This window comes from Oculina patagonica, chromosome 7 (genome assembly GCF_052425735.1).
Source record: "Oculina patagonica isolate OP01 chromosome 7, crgOcupat, whole genome shotgun sequence".
Taxonomy (NCBI): domain Eukaryota; kingdom Metazoa; phylum Cnidaria; class Anthozoa; order Scleractinia; family Oculinidae; genus Oculina; species Oculina patagonica.
Window position 1 is genome coordinate 17,698,575 of NC_135764.1, and position 20,217 is coordinate 17,718,791.

The window sequence follows — 20,217 nt, forward strand, 5'->3', positions numbered from 1 at the left end:
GTACATAAGCTTATTTCAGCTTCATTCAAGTTTCCCTTTGCAAACTATTTATCAAAACAAAATACTGTGGAAATCAACATTGACGTTTTTGACTCGTTAAATACAAATCCCAGCCTGCAAATAAATATATATACTTAATCAGTGAAAGTTTTCGGCAATTCTGGTTTTCTCCTGCAAATTGGTTTTTGGTCTCTTATTTTCAAACTTTACCTTTTATGATGTTAAAAGTTTATCAAATAATCATACTTTTTTATGCATTTACTAAGAAATACTCTTCGATTGAAAAACCATTATCTTTTATTTCTTTTTAACGAAATTGGCATGGGTTTTTTTAATTTCTCGGCAAGCAAATGTAAATCGAAATTGGGATCCTTTTCTCAACCACGCCGCCAAAAGAATTAATTTAAAATTTGGTACCTTTTTCAAACCTCTCTGTCAACAAATTTAAATCGAAATTTGGTACCCTTTTTCAAACCTCTCTGTCAACAAATTTAAATCGAAATTTGGTACCTTTTTCAAACCTCGCTGTCAACAAATTTAAATCGATATTTGGTACCCTTTTTCAAACCTCTCTGTCAACAAATTTAAATCGAAATTTGGTACCCTTTTTCAAACCTCTCTGTCAACAAATTTAAATGGAAATTTGGTACCCTTTTTCAAACCTCTCTGTCAACAAATTTAAATCGAAATTTGGTACCTTTTTTTAATTCGCTAATTAATTGACAAATGACAAGTGACAAGTGGGCGTGACGCGCACATCAAGCCAGAGACACGCCTGTCAGTTGATTTTTCTTGTGAAATGAACTTCCCAGAAGCTAATACAATAGAGACTATTGTTAAAGATTTTGTTAAAGAAAGCAAAAATCGTAAGCACTTTGACAGAGGAGATTTCTTTCAAAGTCGACGTTAAGACGGAAAGAGGAATTTTGGTGCAGTTATCTCCCGCCAATCTAAATTGACGTGAAAGATTGCGTCAGCACAGCTATATATACTTTGGTCGCCGGCTTCTCATTTACCCACGAGTTAGCTCACTTGGGTCTCGCCAGGTTTCGCTTACTAACCTATTCAGTATGGCGTTAATATCGCTTTCATGTGGCGAACGAGAGTTAAAAATTAGGGAAAGTGCGTTAAACATGACAAATTTGTCAATGGTATTTCGCCTCGAAAGCCAGGGAATTTACATAAATTCCCTGGATGGCGAAATTGTCCTCCCGGACGATGATGGAAAATTTCACATCGATGCATCAGATGTGCAGAAGAAGTACATCGTGAATGGAAATCCTGCAGGAAATCTTCTAGCCGTTATTCCGTCCTCACCGAGCCACTCTCCAATTGGTATGCCGTACTCTCCAATTGGTATGCAGAACGAACGTTCCAGGCTGAACCCACCACCGTCCAGCATTAAAAGACCTCGGTTTACCACCTCCAGCACTTCGACTGCCGCGAAAACATTCACCTGGAAAAAAGCGTTTATTGTTGTAGATATCGAAACAAAAGGTGCAGTCACGGAGAAGTTCCAAATACACCTTGTACTACAGGAAGAATCAGCTACAGTTGAAAAAATCCAGGAGCAATTGAAAGGCCAGCTTGGCTATGAAGTCATTCTTCTGGACTCAAAGTATCTTCCCATCGTATCAAACGACATGACCAAAGGTAAGTTTAAATCTTAATTCCTAAAAAAACTAAAACACATGTCGGACCATTTATTACATTCCTGGACGTTTAATTAGGGCCGGTTGATCAACCCCCGCGATTCCGTTTTGTTGTTGTGGCCACATTGTTAGTACTTCAGTAGTAAGAGAAACTCTCCGGGTAAACTATTAGTAAGGTATTTTTAGACTTGGTAGTCCCCTTCACAGCCGTTTTTGAGGAAGTCACACTAAATTAGAGGACGCTACGATTTGTGGACACGATATTTCTTTGCTTTTTCAATCGCGAGAATGATAATTCGTCCAAAATAACAAATCCACGCACTCATTTTCTTTTTTAATTTTGTTGTATATGGCCAGCGCTTGTCATTGTCAGAAAACAGCTATTGTTTTTTTTTTCTGGTTTTTCTTTTTCCCTTTTTGTGAGAGGAACAGAGTGATGAAACTGGCCTTATGTACATTGTGTACATATTTTTTGTCTTGCGATACGTTCGAGATACTCACTGAGCTTATTTATTATCCAAAATACATTTTATTTTGTGGTATGTTTGTGTGCTTTACTGACAATATTTTATCTGATATAATTAACTTTAGGATCACAGTTCTGGAGGACCAACAGAAAGATCATTGTCGCCCAGAAACGTCAGGCGGGAAACTTAAAACAACCCAACTCCAAAAGAAACAAAGGGAAAGCAGGTGACATCCTTGATGAACTTAGGAAGATGATAGCGGAACCGATCGCCGAAGCAGAGTCTTCAGGGTCTATCCCCCAGATTCCTGAAGCACCATCAGCAAAGGAAACCCTGGAAGGAATTTTCCGCTGCTCTATTTGCTTTTCAACAGCCCACCTTCCGGCGGCGGCTTGCTCCAAGTGCCTCGCCTGTATAGGCTGCATCCCTTGTATTGAGCAGTGGATCGCCATAACGCCGACCCTGGCGAAGTGCCCTTTGTGTCGGACAAGCCGACAGTATTCCATCATTCCAATGGTTCGGGACCTGGCCTGTATTCTAGGTCAAGAAGTACCAATTGACGATGAGGGTTCAGATGACCGTGACACAATTCCTTATGGTGCAGGCGATCAAGACGAGGATGATGATTCACAACTGCCTCGTATGCTTTAAAATCAGTTTCTTCAGTTCATAGAAGCTCATGCACATGTTTTTCACTGTATCAAATGTTTCACTGAACTCAATGCAATATATTGGATGCTTGAGTCTGATTCTATCCAGTTTATGTTCTGTTTGTGTAAGTCTTGACAACGTTTTTAGGAAACTCACTAGCAGTTCTTTTTCAAAATGACGTTACCTGTTTATACGAAAAATACTAACTAATCAATAGTTAGCTATTTAATTTTAAATCAAAATTCAAGTGTCCATCACTGATAATGTTACTGATGCTTCTAAGCAGATTTAGTAGATTTGTACGGGATAATCGTGTTATAATAATGCATATCGGAACAGTGACTTACTTATGAAGTTACGTAGGGTTGTTGAGAACGTAAAAAGCGAAATCCGGTCTGCACTTTCAGTGAAATGAAGTTGTTGATTTCATACAAGTTTGCTGTCTCGTGTTATATTGAAATAAATAACTCACACCATGATACAATGCTTGTCTTAACTCTTAATCTGCCTTTTTTTTTCTATAAAACTATATTCACTTGTTTCCAATTGGCTAAGCTTATTTTTTTCTTCATCCTTTCCAAAAAACGTCCGCAAATATTTTACCTCTTTCTCCCTTTTTCATAGAGGGGAGAGAAAAAGGCTACCGGAACCATTAATTATAACAGTCAAGAAGAAACAAAAAGACCAGAAAGAAAAAAAAATCTATTAAATGACGACTGATTTTAAAGGACAAATCAGGAGCCCATTAGCTGGCTAGGTCACGCTATTTGTGATGATATAAAATAATGACGTTCAAAGCGACGGAACCGCTATTCTCGAAGGTGGGGAAGATCAACAACGCTTTTCGCCAGAATCTACACACAGAAAATTCGCTCGCACGGGAACGCTTGCTACGCAGGCTACCCGGCCTACAGCCCCAAACAGGTGTTTAGCATTGATAGATGTGCCTCCAGGAGGGGAGGGGTACTTGACCCATGACTGGTTATAGGAATGACGCTGGAGGTTACGCTATGTCGTCAAAAAAAGTGCCGACTTTCTTCCCCCACCCCCTGGATAAATAATTGCTCTAAATTATAATAATATGAATGATCTTATGTTGACTGGTGAGCTGCAAAATAAATACAGTTAAACATTTACTCGGCTACAGTCTGGCATCTATACCCTTTTTAGGACAGGTTAAAGACTAGTCTGAATACTTTGTTTTCCCTTAGATTTCTAGAGTGGCTTTAATCAGCTAATGTCTCCGAGCATTCCCACCCAAGCCTAGACAGTACATTAGGTCAAGAACAGACCACAACACCGGAAACTTCATGCCCTCCTCTGTCTGACTAAAACATACTCACTTGAAACTGCATACCCTGTTCAGCGCGGAGAGGCCAAAAGCCACACCCCATCCAGCGGTGTGTCCCTGTAGAAGCTAACCTACGATCAGCCATTCTTTTTTTATAGAAGGAAGAGAGGGTATGATCTCAGGTTACGTATAAGCCAGATAGTGGGCCCCCCATCTCCCCCCGAGAAATGCCAAATATACGACAGGGTAACAAAACAAATCAGTTCAGCAGTTCTAGTTTTTTTAATGATATTTTATTGTTTTCTTTCACAAGTGTTGTGAATCGATATTGTGACAATAGTAAAAATGCAATGTCACCTTTTGCTCTAGGTAACTGAAAAACAGTCCAGGCCACTGTTAGTATCAGAATATTTCTTAATTGTCTATGTATTATATGGTGATGGAAAGGTGACGTGTAATGTCAACAAACGACAAAATTGCCCTTTCTAAATGGGATGAATTTCCATTCACTAGGCTACTAAAAATATCATCAAACGAGCTGTTGTTTTGCACAAAGAGCTCTTCCCTCCTGGTGGTGAGAGCAGCGTTGTCTCGCAGAGGGTCAGTACCAAATGAACTCTCTCGCGTGATGGAGCCTCCTGCATTTTCGTACATACAAATGGCTTGATCGACGCTAGGAATAATTGTAGGATTATTAATTCGCCTAACTCTGTTGGTGTTGGCCGCCACTAAGTTTGGCATACGCCCATTTCTACCTATACACAAAGAAAAGTTGAAATAATATAAGGTATATGGACTTCCCTCAAACATTAGTACCAGTACATTTCCAATTTTAAAGAAGTGGCATTGAGGGACTGGTCAATAAGTACCAGGGGTGGGGGGCCGGAGCAATTGGAAAAGTTGTGGCTCGAACATTCGTGACCCCTTCCTTCTGGCTTAAAACTGACTGACCCTCCCCTGATAGGGGGTTGAAAATTACATGTCCCACCCCCTTTGCTAAAAAATTCAAGGGAACAATCATTTCTTTATCATCTGTTAGGGGTTGGAGGTTTTTGATTTGACATCAGCTTGTAAAGTGAAATTCCCTACATACACCACCCTAATTTTTCCCTGATGGGCACTGCTGTTCCATGAACGTCTTTTCTCATTTCTTAGCACAAAAAAGAGGGATAACTTTATCATGTCTTATACTAGTCTTTCGTAAGTTTTCCACATATTTGTGTGTTAAATCCATTGGAAAATTTAGACAAACATATGCGAAAACTGAAACAGTATGTAATATTAATTCATAAACAACTATTGAAGAGTCCATATTCTTATACAGAAATTGATAACAGAAACTACAACCACTGTCCATCATTCACATTTGCAAAGTGTTTGAGAAAAGAGTTTACTAGTATTAAAAGGCCTAAGGCCCAGCATGAATCTATGCATGGTGAAGTGATACAGGCAAAACTAATGTTATGATCACAAGCCATTTAGGGGGGTCAGGGGCCATGCTTCCCCGGGAAATTTCATATTTGGGCCTTCTGAAATTGCTAGAAATTTATTTAAAACTGCTCACATGGAGAAACTAATCAATTTTATATTCTGATGAATTCAACTTTTCTTGAAACTATAACAGTTTAAAGTTAGTGAATAAATAAGATGACCCACCTCCTACCTGTAGATCAAAATTACATAACCCACCCCTTTTCGAGGGCTCAAAAACTGATGACCCACCCCCATTTTTGCTTCTGCATGCCCACCCCCCATCCTCTACTTATTGACCAGTCCCTTAATAGGTATATGTCAACGGAAGATGGTAGAGTGGAAGGGAGGGGGATACGGTGTTAAAGAAATTTTCCAGTGTGCATGCATTATAAAAAGATTCCAAACATCGTTGCTGATCAAGCACATTGAATATTGTAGTGCTCTGTTTAAAATGTCTTTCTTAATTTTTAATTTTTTTCACCTTGTCAATAATTTGCTGCTTTAAAAATATATACCACAGTTACCTTCTAGGGGATGTAAATTCCATGATTCCGTAAACCTTCTAAGTCCAACTTCTGCTACATTCAGTGTTATGAAGGAGACACAGAATTTTACTACAGGATCGTGCATGGCAATCATTAGGTTGTTCTCCATTCGTACCAGTGTTTCTTTAATGGGATATGTCACGCGTTGGTTTATTTCGGGCCATTTCCTCTCAGCAGGAAGGTTCTGTAAACAGATAATCAATTTTTAATCTTGTGCCAACTATCTCTTTTCATGGGGGAAAGCTATTTTGTATGTAAAGGGGAACTAAATGGCCTGACGAAACTCTGAAACTCTGTCTTCAGAGCCCAAATTAATTTAGTGAAATTCTTCAATTTTGGACCAGTCTTGTAAAGTTTGCTCATCTTCAGTTTCATCTGACATATAAAAGCCAAATTTGAATATGTGACAGACAAGACATAGAGCCATCTGTCAATCAACATATTTATTAATAAGTGTCTAACACCTGTTAACTTCAATGTTTTTCAGTGTCCTGCACTCTTGATTTGGTCATGAAAATTACTGCACATGTCTAGATTGATAGCCAATTTATTGCATATTATTTTGATATCAAATTTGCTACCTTTGACTCTTCAAAGCTACATTATGCCACTAAAAACGTAGGAGTTGAGTGTCACGGCAAATAACTGAAAGTAATTTTTCGTACGAAAATGTTTTGCTGTTGCATTCTATCATGTCCTTTTCTCCCTAGCTTACTAGCTACAAAAACAAATGTTTCGTAGCCTTCCTCGATCAAAATAATCCTCATTGCATTCATAATCTTCAATGTTATTGCCATGAAGGTTTAGTTCCTCTTGTTCTTCAACGAAATTATCATCCTTGGTGGGATAACTTCATTATTTCCATCCTTGCTGTCACCTAGCTTGTAGACCTTCGACATCAGAATTGAAAACATCGTCTGGTTCATCGATCTTTTCATTCAGACAATCGCAAATTTCGTCCAAAAAGGAGCATCTCCTACCTTCAGATATGTTGGGCCATTAAAGGAAAACTTGTTCTCTTCATAACAATCGAAAATATTACCAAAACTGTCAAAACTCTCGCAGAAACTCGCTCAAAACGGCTCAAAAAGGGTGGATAGTTGTTCTTCCAGGCGTTTAATGAAGGGGAAGACTGGGAACTAAATAGAGAGCGTCCGCTGAGCGGAATTGTGAGGCGTGGTGAACTGAACCGCAGCAGTATCCACAGTAGCTATTCTTGGTATTTTTAAACCCGTAACTAACCTCCCTAGAACGTGTCTGGACGTAAGGCTCGCATGACAAATTTCCTCTCTGGTCCTTGAGATATTCCTGGACAAACAGCATGAGGCTGTGCTCCGTCCCATGATCCACCCTTACCATGTCCCATATACCTTCATGAATGAGCAGATCCCTACAACCAAAAGAACACGAATTTGAAGTCAATTATGCTTTACGACATGGAAAAAGGGTATGTTTTTATAAATGCTCCCTCAACCTACTAGAACTCTTTGCGATCGTTTCTTTCCGCTATTAAAATTTCGCTCGCTCGAGATTGTCTCCTGAAAAAATAGACTGAGCCTGGGACGTGTATACATAAGCTTACTGATGAATAAAAGTCAAATTTTGTTTAACACAAAAGGAAAGTACCAAATTGTACCAATGGTAAATTTGAACCACAACTGTACATCAGTTAATCAATACGAAGTACAGTTTATTGCTACTGAAGTGAGAGTAGATAACAACTGCGTTCTTTTTCGGCATCGAGAAAAGTTTGACAACCTTGGAACTGCAACCATCACTTAAGGCGAACAAAGTACAACCGTACATTGCAAGCTTTTCATTTTGGTCACAGTGTAATTTGTTGCCATAGTATGGGGCGTAGTAGGGCACAGGATTTCGGCGACGAACTGTGTCATCCCTTCGGCGAGCATGATTCACTGGATTGACCCGTCTCAAAGACTTCATGACCTGGTTGTTGGTTAACTTCAGTTCTTTACTTCGTACATATCCAGTCATCATTTTGCGCCCAAAGGATGGTCCAACCTTTGGTCGAGATATAGAAGATGATTAAGTTGAGGTCAATAATATAAATATTTCACCACGAATTTAAATAATTTAAGGAAATTTTCTCGCTACCACTCACCTCTCTAACGCATTCAGCAACAATGTAATCAACCTGGGCTTCAGATAATCTTTTTATTCCATGGTTTGCACAGAACAATCTAATGTTCCTTTCCGAAAAGCCTCTTTTAACCTCAGGAAAAGCTTCCAAAAGAATCTTACTTATCTGTTTGTGCGTTTTGTTTTCTTTAACAAGATCTCTAATGGTCTCTATATTCGCTTCTAGGAACTCCATTTTACATGATTGCAGCCAAGGAAAATGAACACAATTACGTTTGTCTTTGGCGTGACGTGACCCGTCACTGGGCACCACTTGGCACCTGTCAATTAATTAGCGAATTAAAAAAGGTACCAAATTTCGATTTAAATTTGTTGATAGCGAGGTTTGAAAAAGGGTACCAAATTTCCATTTAAATTTGTTGACAGAGAGGTTTGAAAAAGGGTACCAAATTTCCATTTAAATTTGTTGACAGAGAGGTTTGAAAAAGGGTACCAAATTTCGATTTAAATTTGTTGACAGCGAGGTTTGAAAAAGGGTACCAAATTTCGATTTAAATTTGTTGACAGCGAGGTTTGAAAAAGGGTACCAAATTTCGATTTAAATTTGTTGACAGAGAGGTTTGAAAAAGGTACCAAATTTTAAATTAATTCTTTTGGCGGCGTGGTTGAGAAAAGGATCCCAATTTCGATTTACATTTGCTTGCCGAGAAATTAAAAAAACCCAAGCCAATTTCGTTAAAAAGAAATAAAAGATAATGGTTTTTCAATCGAAGAGTATTTCTTAGTAAATGCATTAAAAGGTATGATTATTTGATAAACTTTTGACATCATAAAAGGTAAAGTTTGAAAATTGGCCATAAATAAGAGACCAAAAACCAATTTGCAGGAGAAAACCAGAATTGCCGAAAACTTTCACTGATTATACTTGTCTACCATTTTCATTTTTGGAGCGACCGTGAAAGGCAAACTTTTTTTGCGTTTTCTCACGTGTAAAACATTCAAGTTTGTCTAGACAAACTGTCGCGTTTTACAAGTAAACCATTCAACGTGGGTGTCGGTAAAACGCCGACTCGGGTCGGGGCCGGGGCCGAGGTTGGGGTCAATTTTTTAATTTTTTTTTTTTTTAATTGACTGATTCACTGAAAAATTCACAAAAAAAATATAAAGTTTATATTAGCGTGTGGGTCATTTCGAGTCGAAAAAAAGAGCATTTTCTTCACAAATTCGTCTCGCCGCGAAATGAAACTCACGAAAGCGTTACCGTGGCCTGTGGGAAGAGATAGGAGAACCTTGCCCGCGCTGTGAATCAATCAGAAGAACCCTTTGAGAAAAAATAATTTTAATTATTTTTTATTTTTTTGAATTTTATTTTATTTATTGAATTTTTTTTTTTTTTGCCATCCGCCGTCCGCCGTCCGCATCCGCCGTCCGTATCCGCACTTTACAGAGTCCCTAAGCCCGTGTTGTCAAGGAACATCTGTATACCGCAAACAATTTGCCGGCCTAAAAACGTTTTCCAAAGCAATTACTTCCTTCTTACCTGGCCGGGCGATAAGATTCTTTAGGCTTCTATGTAAAAGCTTTCTTTTTGTTTTTTGGCTGTAGAGAAGCTGTTTTTATTTCCCACGCTGCGATAAAACAGTGTTTGTTTTGCTGCAAGACCGACTTGTTCGTTTCAGTCTAATTCAATTAAAGCCTTATTTGTCAAACCCGTCGGCCCCGGAACAAAATTTTGCAAAACCTTTAAAAAAATTGTAAGCTTCTGAGGATGTTTTTTCATACACAAAAGGGTTTTTAATTGCTTGACTTTTTTTTCGGAGGGATTTATTCGAAAAAATCACATTCCAGTCTTGTCTTGTGGAAACAAGGGAAATCCCTGATTTGCGTTGCACAAGTTTTATTCGCATATTAGAACAGTGTTTTGTGAAAACCATCGGACTGCAATGAGGCAAAGCAAGTTCTACAATTATCTTACAAACATTAAAAGTCTTTGAAGCATTGTAGACATAAAATACAAATAATTGGGATAACTCAATGTTTGTTTTTGCAAACTTACTTGTTTGTTTCAATCTAATTCAATTTAAACCGACCAATCTCCGCGATTTTGTTTAATTTCGAGAAAATCCTTGCGCGTCCTTTCTGCACGAAATGGCAGCAATTGCTCTCTTCCGGAGATATTACAGACTCCGTGTGGATCTAGTAGGAATGACAGGAATGAAGAGAGCCATGTGTTGCTCTCTGAGTGCAACTCGGATATTTCAGCTCATTTGACGAGCTGCCACTTATCGAAACACTGGAAAAGTTGAAAATTTACATGCACATGTAAATTACAATTTACAAAATGTAAATCTTATTTACATTCTTTGTAAATTAAAATTTACATGTTGGAGTTTTGTAAAACAAAATTTACATGAAATTTACAGTCTTCAACGGATCATGTAAATGTATTGTAATTTACATGGTCCTTTATTACAACGCTAATTGTAAGAACATGTAAAAAACATGTCAAATGTCTTAACCACTTTTACAGTTTCTTTCTTTGTAAAAAACATGTAAATTTCTTTACTAAATCATGTAAAGAACATGGAAAATTGACAAAGGAAACATGTAAAAACCATGGAAATTGACAAAGGGGGCCTGTTTGGAAACATGTAAAAACCATGGAAATTGACAAAGGGGGCCTGTTTGGAAACATGTTAAAATACGCTGTTTTCGACAAACTCATTCACTTTACTTAAAACCGCTAAAATGTGGAACTCCAGTGCGGAGATGACAAAACTTCCTGAACTCAGGCTGAAAACACAATTTTCTACAAACTCGATCACTTTGCAAAAAAATGCTAGATTGCGGTGTTCCAGTGAGGAAATGTCGAGACCTTCTGATCTCGGGAAGAAAACGCTGTTTTTTTTACCAAGTCTTGCACTTTGCATAAAACGGCTACAATGTGGTGCCCCAGTGGGGAAATGACAAAACCTCCTGATCTTGGGCTGAAAACACTATTTTCAACAAACTCGTTCACTTTGCTATAAACGGCGAGAATGTGGTTCCGCACTGCAGAAATGACTAAACCTTCTCATCTCGGGCTGAAAACTCTACTTTCCACAAACTCGTTCATTTCGCTAAAATTGCTAGAATGCGGTGTTCCACTGATGAAATAATAAAACCTTCTCATCTCGGCTAGAAAACGGTTTTTTTTTTTAACAAACTCGTTTACTTTGCTTTAAACCGCGAGAATGTCGTGCCACAGTGCAGAAATGACGAAATCTTCTTATCTCGGGCTGAAAACGCTGTTTTTCACAAACTCCTGCACTTTGCATGCAACGGCTAGAATGTGGTGCCCCAGTGCGGAAATGACAAAACCTTCTCATCTCGGGCTAAAAACCCTATTTTCCACAAACTTGTTCACTTTGCTAAAAATTGCTAGAATGCGTTGTTCCAGTTGAGGAAATCACAAAACCTTCTGATCTCGGGCTGAAAACACTTTTTTCATCAAACTCCTTCACTTTGCCATAAATCGCGAGAATGTCGTGCCCCAGTGCGGAAATGACAAAAACCTTCTCATCTCGGCTAGAAAACGCTCTTTTCGACAAACTCATTCACTTTACTTAAAACGGCTATAATGTGGAACTCCAGTGCGGAAATGACAAAACTCAAAAATGAACTCAGGCTGAAAACACAATTTTCCACAAACTCGATCACTTTGCCAAAAATGGTAGATTGCGGTGTTCCAGTGAGGAAATGACAAAACCTTGTGATCTCGGGTAAAGAACACGCTGTTTTTCACCAAGTCTTGCACTTTGCATAAAACGGCTTGAATGGGGTGCCCCAGTGCAGAAATGACAAAACCTTCTCATCTTGGGCTAAAAACACTATTTTCCACAAACTCGTTTACTTTGCTAAAAATTGCTAGATTCTGATATTCCAGTGAGGCAATGACAAAACCTTCTGATCTCGGGCTGAAAACACTTTTTTCATTAAACTCCTTCACTTTGTTATCAATCGCGAGAATGTCGTGCCCCAGTGCGGAAATGGCAAAAACCTTCTCATCTCGGGTAGAAAACGCTGTTTTCAACCGGCAAACTCGTTCACTTTGCTAAAAGTTGCTAGATTCTGATGTTCCAGTGAGGAAATGTCGAGACCTTCTGATCTCGGGAAGAAAACGATGTTTTTTTACCAAGTCTTGCATTTTGCATAAAACGGCTACAATGTGGTGCCCCAGTGGGGAAATGACAAAACCATCTTGGGCTAAAAACACTATTTTCAACAAACTCGTTCACTTTGCTATAAACGGCGAGAATGTGGTTCCGCACTGCAGAAATGACTAAACCTTCTCATCTCGGGCTAAAAACTCTACTTTCCACAAACTCGTTCATTTTGCTAAAATTGCTAGAATGCGTTGTTCCAGTGAGGAAATGACAAAACCTTCTCATCTCGGGTAGAAAACGCTGTTTTCAACAAACTCGTTCACTTTGCTAAAAATTGCTAGATTCTGGTATTCCAGTGAGGAAATGTCGAGAGCTTCTGTTCTCGGGAAGAAAACGCTGTTTTTTTTACCAAGTCTTGCACTTTGCATAAAACGGCTAGAATGTGGTGCCCCAGTGGAGAAATGACAAAACCTCCTGATCTTGGACTAAAAACCCTATTTTCTACAAACTCGATCACTTTGCTAAAAATTGCTAGATTGCGGTGTTCCAGTGAGGAAATGACAAAACCTTCTGGTCTGGGGTAGAAAACGCTGTTTTCAACAAACTCGTTCACTTTGCTAAAAATTGCTAGATTCTGGTATTCCAGTGAGGAATTGTCAAAACCTTCTGATCTCGGAAAGAAAGCGCTGTTTTTCACCAAGTCTTGCACTTTGCATAAAACGGCTATAATGTGGTGCCCCATTGCGGAAATGACGAAACCTTCTCATCTCGGGCTGAAAACACTATTTTCCACAAACTTGTTCACTTTGCTAAAGATTGCTAGATTCTGATATTCCAGTGAGGAAATCACAAAACCTTCTGATCTCTGGCTGAAAACACTTTTTTTATCAAACTCCTTCACTTTGCCATAAATCACGAGAATGTCGTGCCCCAGTGCGGAAATGACAAAAACCTTCTCATCTCGGGTAGAAAACGCTGTTTTCAACAAACTCGTTCACTTTGCTAAAAATTGCTAGATTCTGGTGTTCCAGTGAGGAAATGTCGAGACCTTCTGATCTCGGGAAGAAAACGCTGTTTTTACCGAATGGTAATGAGGTTATGTTATGGGCCGCATTTTCTCACTCGAACACTCACTCACTCGATTCTGATATCAAACCGCAATTAATTTAGCATTAAAACGAGAAACGTGCTGACAGAAAGGTCCTTTAAACGCATTCAGCACATGTCAATCAAATCTCAACCTCGTTCCAGGGTCTCTCTCTTTCAGGGAACTAAATTGAATTTCACAAAACAAATCGAAAGAGGATCACTTCCACTTATCCTCTGGTGATAAAAGAGAAAAGAATTCGCTCAACGAAGCCTCAGAGCATAGGCTATCAATTACCCATTCACGTAAGAAAACATTCAAAGACGCGTTTTAGTAAACACAACATTCATGCACGTTTTTTTTTTCGCGTCACATCATCTTCGTGTCACGTCATCCGTTCTTCATCTTTTTGAGTCGTGCAGAAACGCGCATCTTTCTCTCAAATTTTAATGGCTGCTTAAAATAACGCTATACGTGCTGGCAGAAAAGTAAACATATTCACAAAACAAATTTATATAATGCTAAAAAGGATCAAAGGTTACACTTAAATATTTTTTGTGATAAAATAGAATTCGCGCTACGAAGCCTGAGAGCACGAACCATCAATGACGCAATTCCCATGGAAATTCACAGGGAAATAAAGTGAAATTGTGTTACATTATTGAACGCTTATTTGAAGAAAAAAACTATCAATGACCCATTCACGCAAGAAAACATTCGAAGGCAAATTAAGTGAGATTGTGACATTACTGATAGCACCAATGAACTACATATAGTTACGCTTAAAAACTGTTAAAATTATTACGCTCGCCTTGTGACGTGTTTTAGTCAACACAACATCCACGGCACGTTTTTGTTTCGCGTCACGTCACCTCGTGTCACGTCATCCGTTTTTCATCTTTTTGACTCGAGCAGATACACGAAGTGCTCGGGCGTATCTTTTCTCTCAATTTTTTTTCGCTGCTCAAAAATAACGCTATACGTGCTGACAGAAAAGTAAACATATTCACAAAACAAATTTACTTAATGCTTAAAAGGATCAAAGGTAATACACTAACCGGTAAATATTTTGGTTGTGAAAACTGAATAGCGCTACGACCCCTGAAAGCACGAGCCATCGATGTCGCAACTCACGTGGAAAAATAAAGCAAAGTGAGATTGCTTTACTTTATTGGACACTTATTTAGAAAAAATGCGGAGGTCGGCATTTCATCCATCGAATTACCATGAGGTTGCTCGAAGAGCCTTTGATTTTACCAAGTCTTGCACTTTGCATAAAACGGCTAGAATGTGGTGCCCCAGTGGAGAAATGACAAAACCTCCTGATCTTGGGCTAAAAACACTATTTTCAAAAAAATTCGTTCACTTTGCTATAAACGGCGAGAATGTGGTTCCGCACTGCAGAAATGACTAAACCTTCTCATCTCGGGCTGAAAACTCTACTTTCCACAAACTCGTTCATTTTGCTAAAATTGCAAGAATGCGGTGTTCCACTGATGAAATGACAAAACCTTCTCATCTCGGCTAGAAAACGTTTTTTTTAACAAACTCGTTCACTTTGCTTTAAACCGCGAGAATGTCGTGCCACAGTGCAAAAATGACAAAATCTTCTTATCTCGGGCTTATCTTTTTAAAGATAAGTTGATACAGTCCGCGTGCAAACACATTTGACGTTTTTAAGATTACTTGATACAGCCCGGTGCGCACACAAATGACGTTTTTAAAATTACTTGATACAGCGCGCGCGTGCACACAAATGACGTTTTTAAAATTACTTGATACAGCGCGCGCGTGCACACAAATGACGTTTTTTAGGTTATTTGATACAACCAAAGTACGTACACAAATGACGTTTTTAAAATTACTTAAAAAAGCCCAAAAACGCACACAAATGTCTTTTTTTAAAATAACTTGAAAAAGCGCGCTTGAGCACACAAACGGTGTTCTTAAGGCCCGGCCAAACGATCGCAACATTTCAACGCAACATATCGCAACATTGTTGCGTTCAGATGTTGCGATCATTTGGCCACCCTGTTGCAACATGTTGCAACATGTTGGATGATGTTGGGCCAAGTTTGAAAATGGTCAAATTTTTCACCCAACATCTCGCAACAATTTTGGATGTTGCATGATGTTGAACTCGTTTGGCCATGTTTGTGCAACATTGTTGCGCTGGAGCATGCGCACTAGTTCGATTTGCGCGATCTTACATACCGCGACATATGGCCAAACGAGTGCAACATGTTGTGCACAACAATGTTGCGATATGTTGCGTTGAAATATTGCGTGCTGCAATATTTGTTTACTCGACCAGCTGCTTCGCAACATCTCACAACATGACCCAACAATGTTGGGATATGTTGCGTTGAAATGTTGCGTGCGTTTGGCCGCGCCTTTAAAATTACTTGATACAGTCCACGCACGCACAGAAATGACGTTTGTAAGATTACTTACCACAGCGCACATTCGCACACAAATGACGTTTTTGAAATTACTTGATATAGCGCGCGTGCTCACACAACTGACGTTTTCATAATTACTTGATACAGCCCGTGTTCGCACACAAATGGCGTTTTTTTTACTTTATACAGCGCGCATTCGCACAAAAATGACGTTTTTAACATTACTTGATACAGCCCACGTGCGCACACAAATGACGCTTTTAAGATTTCTTGATACAGCCCGTGTGCGCACACAAATGACGTTTTAAACATGACTTTTAATAGCCCACGTGCGCACACAAATGACATTTTTAAGGTTACTTAATACAGCCCATCTGTGCACACAAATGACGTTTTTAAGATAACTTGATACAGCCCGTGTGCGTACACAAATCACGTCTTAAAGAGTACTTGAAACAGCCCGTGTGCACGCACAAATGACATTATTAAGATTACTTGATACAGCCCAAGTGTGGAAACAAATGACGTTTTAAAGACTAATTGATACAGCCCGCATGCGCGAACAAATGAGATTTTTAATATTTAACAAATAAAGAAGCCTAAGCCATGTTTTATACTGTCATAAAACACGACGGGCATTTGAGAACACGAGGGAAATGTAGAAAACATGAGCCGCAGGCGAATGTTTTCTACATTTCTCGAGTGTTCTCAAATGCCCGGAGTGTTTTATGACAGTATAAAACATGGCTTAGGCTTCTTTCTTTGCTTTATGATATAGATTTTAGACACCGCGAGTGAAAAGTTTAATTAAAAATATGTACAACAAGAGCGAGTAAACAAAGATGAAAAGCAGAAAATAGTTTACGGGAAGACCAGAAAACTGACACAATTTTATTCAGCATTCGACGTAAAATAAGGCTAAGCATTTCAGGTAAGTTTGTTACCTTTTAATCTTGATCTTGTCTTTTTGAACTTCGATAAACTTCACCGACTGCACCGAGTGCAATTTCGTCTCAGCATAATATAGTAGTCTCGATGACATCCGTCCCTTGCTTCGTTCGACTTGAACAAGGCGTATAATTTCCAGAAAAGCTATTGCTTCGGATATTCCCGTAAACCTTAATTGTTGTCACAATCAAGTTCCAGCATGAATAGACGATTTAAGAGGAGATTGTCGAAGAAAATCTTCGAAAGAAAACTATCTCGCTCGCTTTCCTTGCGAGTTTCATTCAACTCAAGCAGTGGACACCGCGCCACAATTTTTCCCGCCTCACTTCGTTTACATCAAAATGAAATGTCCAGTGGATTTATACTTAAAAAGGAATTTAATAAAACAATTATTTCATTCGCCCTCGTTGGATACGAGTGGTTATAGCCAACGAACAGTCAACGACGCGCGAAGCACTCGAGGAAAGCTGACGAAAAACAATAAAACATGATTTTTCTATGTTTTATACTCTGATAAAACATAGGTTTTTAGCCAATCAGAGCGCGCGTAGACTCCTATCTATATTATAATACTTAATACAGCCCGCGGTTCGCACACAATTGACGGTTTTAAAATGACTTGATACAGCGTTTTTACTAATACTTGATTCAGTTTAAATGTGCGCACAAATGTTATGTTTAATACTACTTGATTGAACGGGCGTGCGCGCACAAATAACGTTTTAAAAATAACTTGATATAGCCCCCGTGCGCACACAAATGACGTTTAAATGATTACTTGATAGAGCCAACTTGCACGCACAAATAACTTTTTTAAGATTATTTTATACTTTTATACAGACCGCATGTGTACACAAATGTCGTTCTAAAGATTACTTGATACAGCCTGTGTGCGCACACAAAGGACGTTTTTGAAATTACTTCATGCAGTCCGCGTGTGCAAACAAATGACCTTTTTTATGTTACTTGATACAGCCTGCCTGCGCACACAAATGAGGTTTTTACAACTTCTTGATTCAGTCCGGGTTCGCACAAAAATGACGTTTTAAAATTACTAACTTCAGTCCGCGTGCGCCCGGAAAGAACTTTTTTAATATTACCTGATACGCTTTAAATGTCCACACAAATGACGTTTTTAAAACTACTTGATACACCTTGCATGCGCACACAAATGATTTTTTTAGGATTACTTGATACAGCCTGCGTGCGCACATAAATGATGTTTTGAACATTACCTGATACAGCCCGAATAGGGAAAAAAATTACGTTTTTAATATTACTTGATACAACCCACGTGCGCACACTAATGACGTTTTAAAGATTATTTGATAAGGCGCGTGGCCTCACAAATGACGTTTTTAAGATAACTTGACAACGCGCAAGATAACTTGACAAGATAACTTGTCAAGTTACTTGACAACGCGCGCGTGCGAACACATAACATTTTCAAAATTACTTGATACAGCCCACGTGCGCACACAAATGACGTTTTTAAAATTACTTGATACAGCCCACGTGCTCACACAAATGACGGGTTTAAAATTACAGCTTGGATGCGCACACAAATGATGTTATTAATACTATTCCATACAGGTTAAATGTGCGCACAAATGACGTTTTTAATATTACTTGATTAAACGCGCGTGCGAGCACAATTTACATTTTTAAGATTACTTCATACAGCCAACATGCACCCACTAATAACATTTTTAAGATTATTTGATACAACCCGCATGGGCACACAAATGACGTTTGTAAGATTACTTGACACAGACCGCGTCTGCACACAAATGTCGTTTTAAAGATTACTTGTGACAGCCCGCGTGCGCTCATCAATGACGTTTTAAACATAACCTGATACAGCCCGCGTGCGCACACAAATGACGTTTTTGTAATTACTTGCTACAGTCAACGTGAGAAAACAAATGCTTTTTTTAAGACTACTTAATACAACTTGTGTGCGTACACAAATAATTTATTTAAGATTTCTTGATACAGCCTACGTGCGCGCGCAAATGACGTTTTTAAGATTACTCTATCAGCCCGAGATAAGAAGGTTTTGTCATTTCTGCACTGCGGCACGACATTCTCGCGGTTTATAGCAAAGTGAACGAATTTGTTAAAAACAGCGTTTTCTAGCTGAGATGAGAAGGTTTTGTCATTTCCTCACTGGAACACCGCTTTTTAGCAATTTTAGCAAAATGAACGAGTTTGTGGAAAGTAGAGTTTTCAGCCCGAGATGAGAAGGATTAGTCATTTCTTTACTGCGGCACCACATTCTTACCGTTTTAAGCAAATTGAACGAGTTTGTTGAAAACAGCGTTTTCTACCCGAAATCAGAAGGTTTTGTCATTTCCTCACTGGAACACCGCAATCTAGCAATTTTTAGCAAAGTGATCGAGTTTGTGGAAAATAGGGTTTTTAGCCCGAGATGAGAAGGTTTTGTCATTTCCGTACTGGGGCACCACATTCTAGTCGTTGTATGCAAAGTGCAGGAGTTTGTGAAAAACAGCGTTTTCAGCCCGAGATAAGAAGATTTTGTCATTTCTGCACTGTGGCACGCCATTCTCGCGGTTTAAGGCAAAGTAAACGAGTTTGTTAAAAAAAAACCGTTGTCTAGCCGAGATGAAAAGGTTTTGTCATTTCATCAGTGGAACACCGCATTCTGGAAATTTTAGCAAAATGAACGAGTTTGTGGAAAGTAGAGTTTTCAGCCCGAGATGAGAAGGTTTAGTCACTTCTGCAGTGCGGAACCACCTTCTAGCCGTTTATAGCAAAGTGAAAAAGTTTGTTGAAAATAGTGTTTTCAGCCCAAGATCAGGACGTTTTGTCATTTCCACAGTGGGGCACCACATTCTAGCCGTTTTATGCAAAGTGCAAAACTTGGTAAAGGTCTCGACATTTCCTCACTGGAACATCAGAATCTAGCAACTTTTAGCAAAGTGAACGAGTTTCTTGAAAACAGCCTTTTCTACCCGAGATGAGAAGGTTTTTGTCATTTCCGCACTGGGGCACGACATTCTTGCGATTTATAAAGAAATGAAGGAGTTTGATGAAAAAAGTGTTTTCAGTCCGAGATCAGAAGGGTTTGTCATTTCCTCACTGGAATATCAGAATCTAGCAATTTTTAGCAAAGTAAACGAGTTTGTGGAAAATAGGGTTTTTAGCCCGAGATGAGAAGGTTTTGTCATTTCCTCACTGGAACACCGCAATCTAGCATTTTTGGCAAAGTGATCGAGTTTGTGGAAAATTGTGTTTTCAGCCTGAGTTCATTTTTGAGTTTTGTCATTTCCGCACTGGAGTTCCACATTATAGCCGTTTTAAGTAAAGTGAATGAGTTTGTCGAAAACAGCGTTTTCAAGCCGAGATGAGATGGTTTTTGTCATTTCCGCACTGTGGCACGCCATTCTCGCGGTTTAAAGCAAAGTAAACGAGTTTGTTAAAAAAAAAACGTTT

General features: G+C 38.9%; 3 protein-coding genes across 3 annotated transcripts; 1 reads left to right on the forward strand and 2 right to left on the reverse strand.

Moving 5' to 3' along the window:
- Positions 1 to 563: 563 nt before the first annotated feature.
- LOC144661216 (uncharacterized) lies at positions 564 to 3,243 on the forward strand. The gene is made up of 2 exons (XM_078521912.1): positions 564 to 1,653; positions 2,244 to 3,243. Exons 1-2 carry the CDS (start codon positions 1,071 to 1,073, stop codon positions 2,768 to 2,770), a joined length of 1,110 nt encoding a protein of 369 aa, XP_078378038.1. The 5' UTR covers positions 564 to 1,070; the 3' UTR covers positions 2,771 to 3,243.
- Positions 3,244 to 4,332: 1,089 nt separating this feature from the next.
- Positions 4,333 to 7,617, reverse strand: LOC144660070 (uncharacterized). The gene is made up of 3 exons (XM_078520627.1): positions 7,322 to 7,617; positions 6,059 to 6,263; positions 4,333 to 4,816 (listed from the first exon to the last, which is right to left on the reverse strand). Exons 1-3 carry the CDS (start codon positions 7,436 to 7,438, stop codon positions 4,491 to 4,493), a joined length of 648 nt encoding a protein of 215 aa, XP_078376753.1. The 5' UTR covers positions 7,439 to 7,617; the 3' UTR covers positions 4,333 to 4,490.
- Positions 7,618 to 7,744: 127 nt separating this feature from the next.
- Positions 7,745 to 9,044, reverse strand: LOC144660941 (uncharacterized). Its single transcript, XM_078521661.1, has 2 exons — positions 8,202 to 9,044; positions 7,745 to 8,101 (listed from the first exon to the last, which is right to left on the reverse strand). The coding sequence occupies exons 1-2, from the start codon at positions 8,412 to 8,414 to the stop codon at positions 7,745 to 7,747; spliced, it is 570 nt and encodes a 189-aa protein (XP_078377787.1). The 5' UTR covers positions 8,415 to 9,044.
- Positions 9,045 to 20,217: the final 11,173 nt, after the last annotated feature.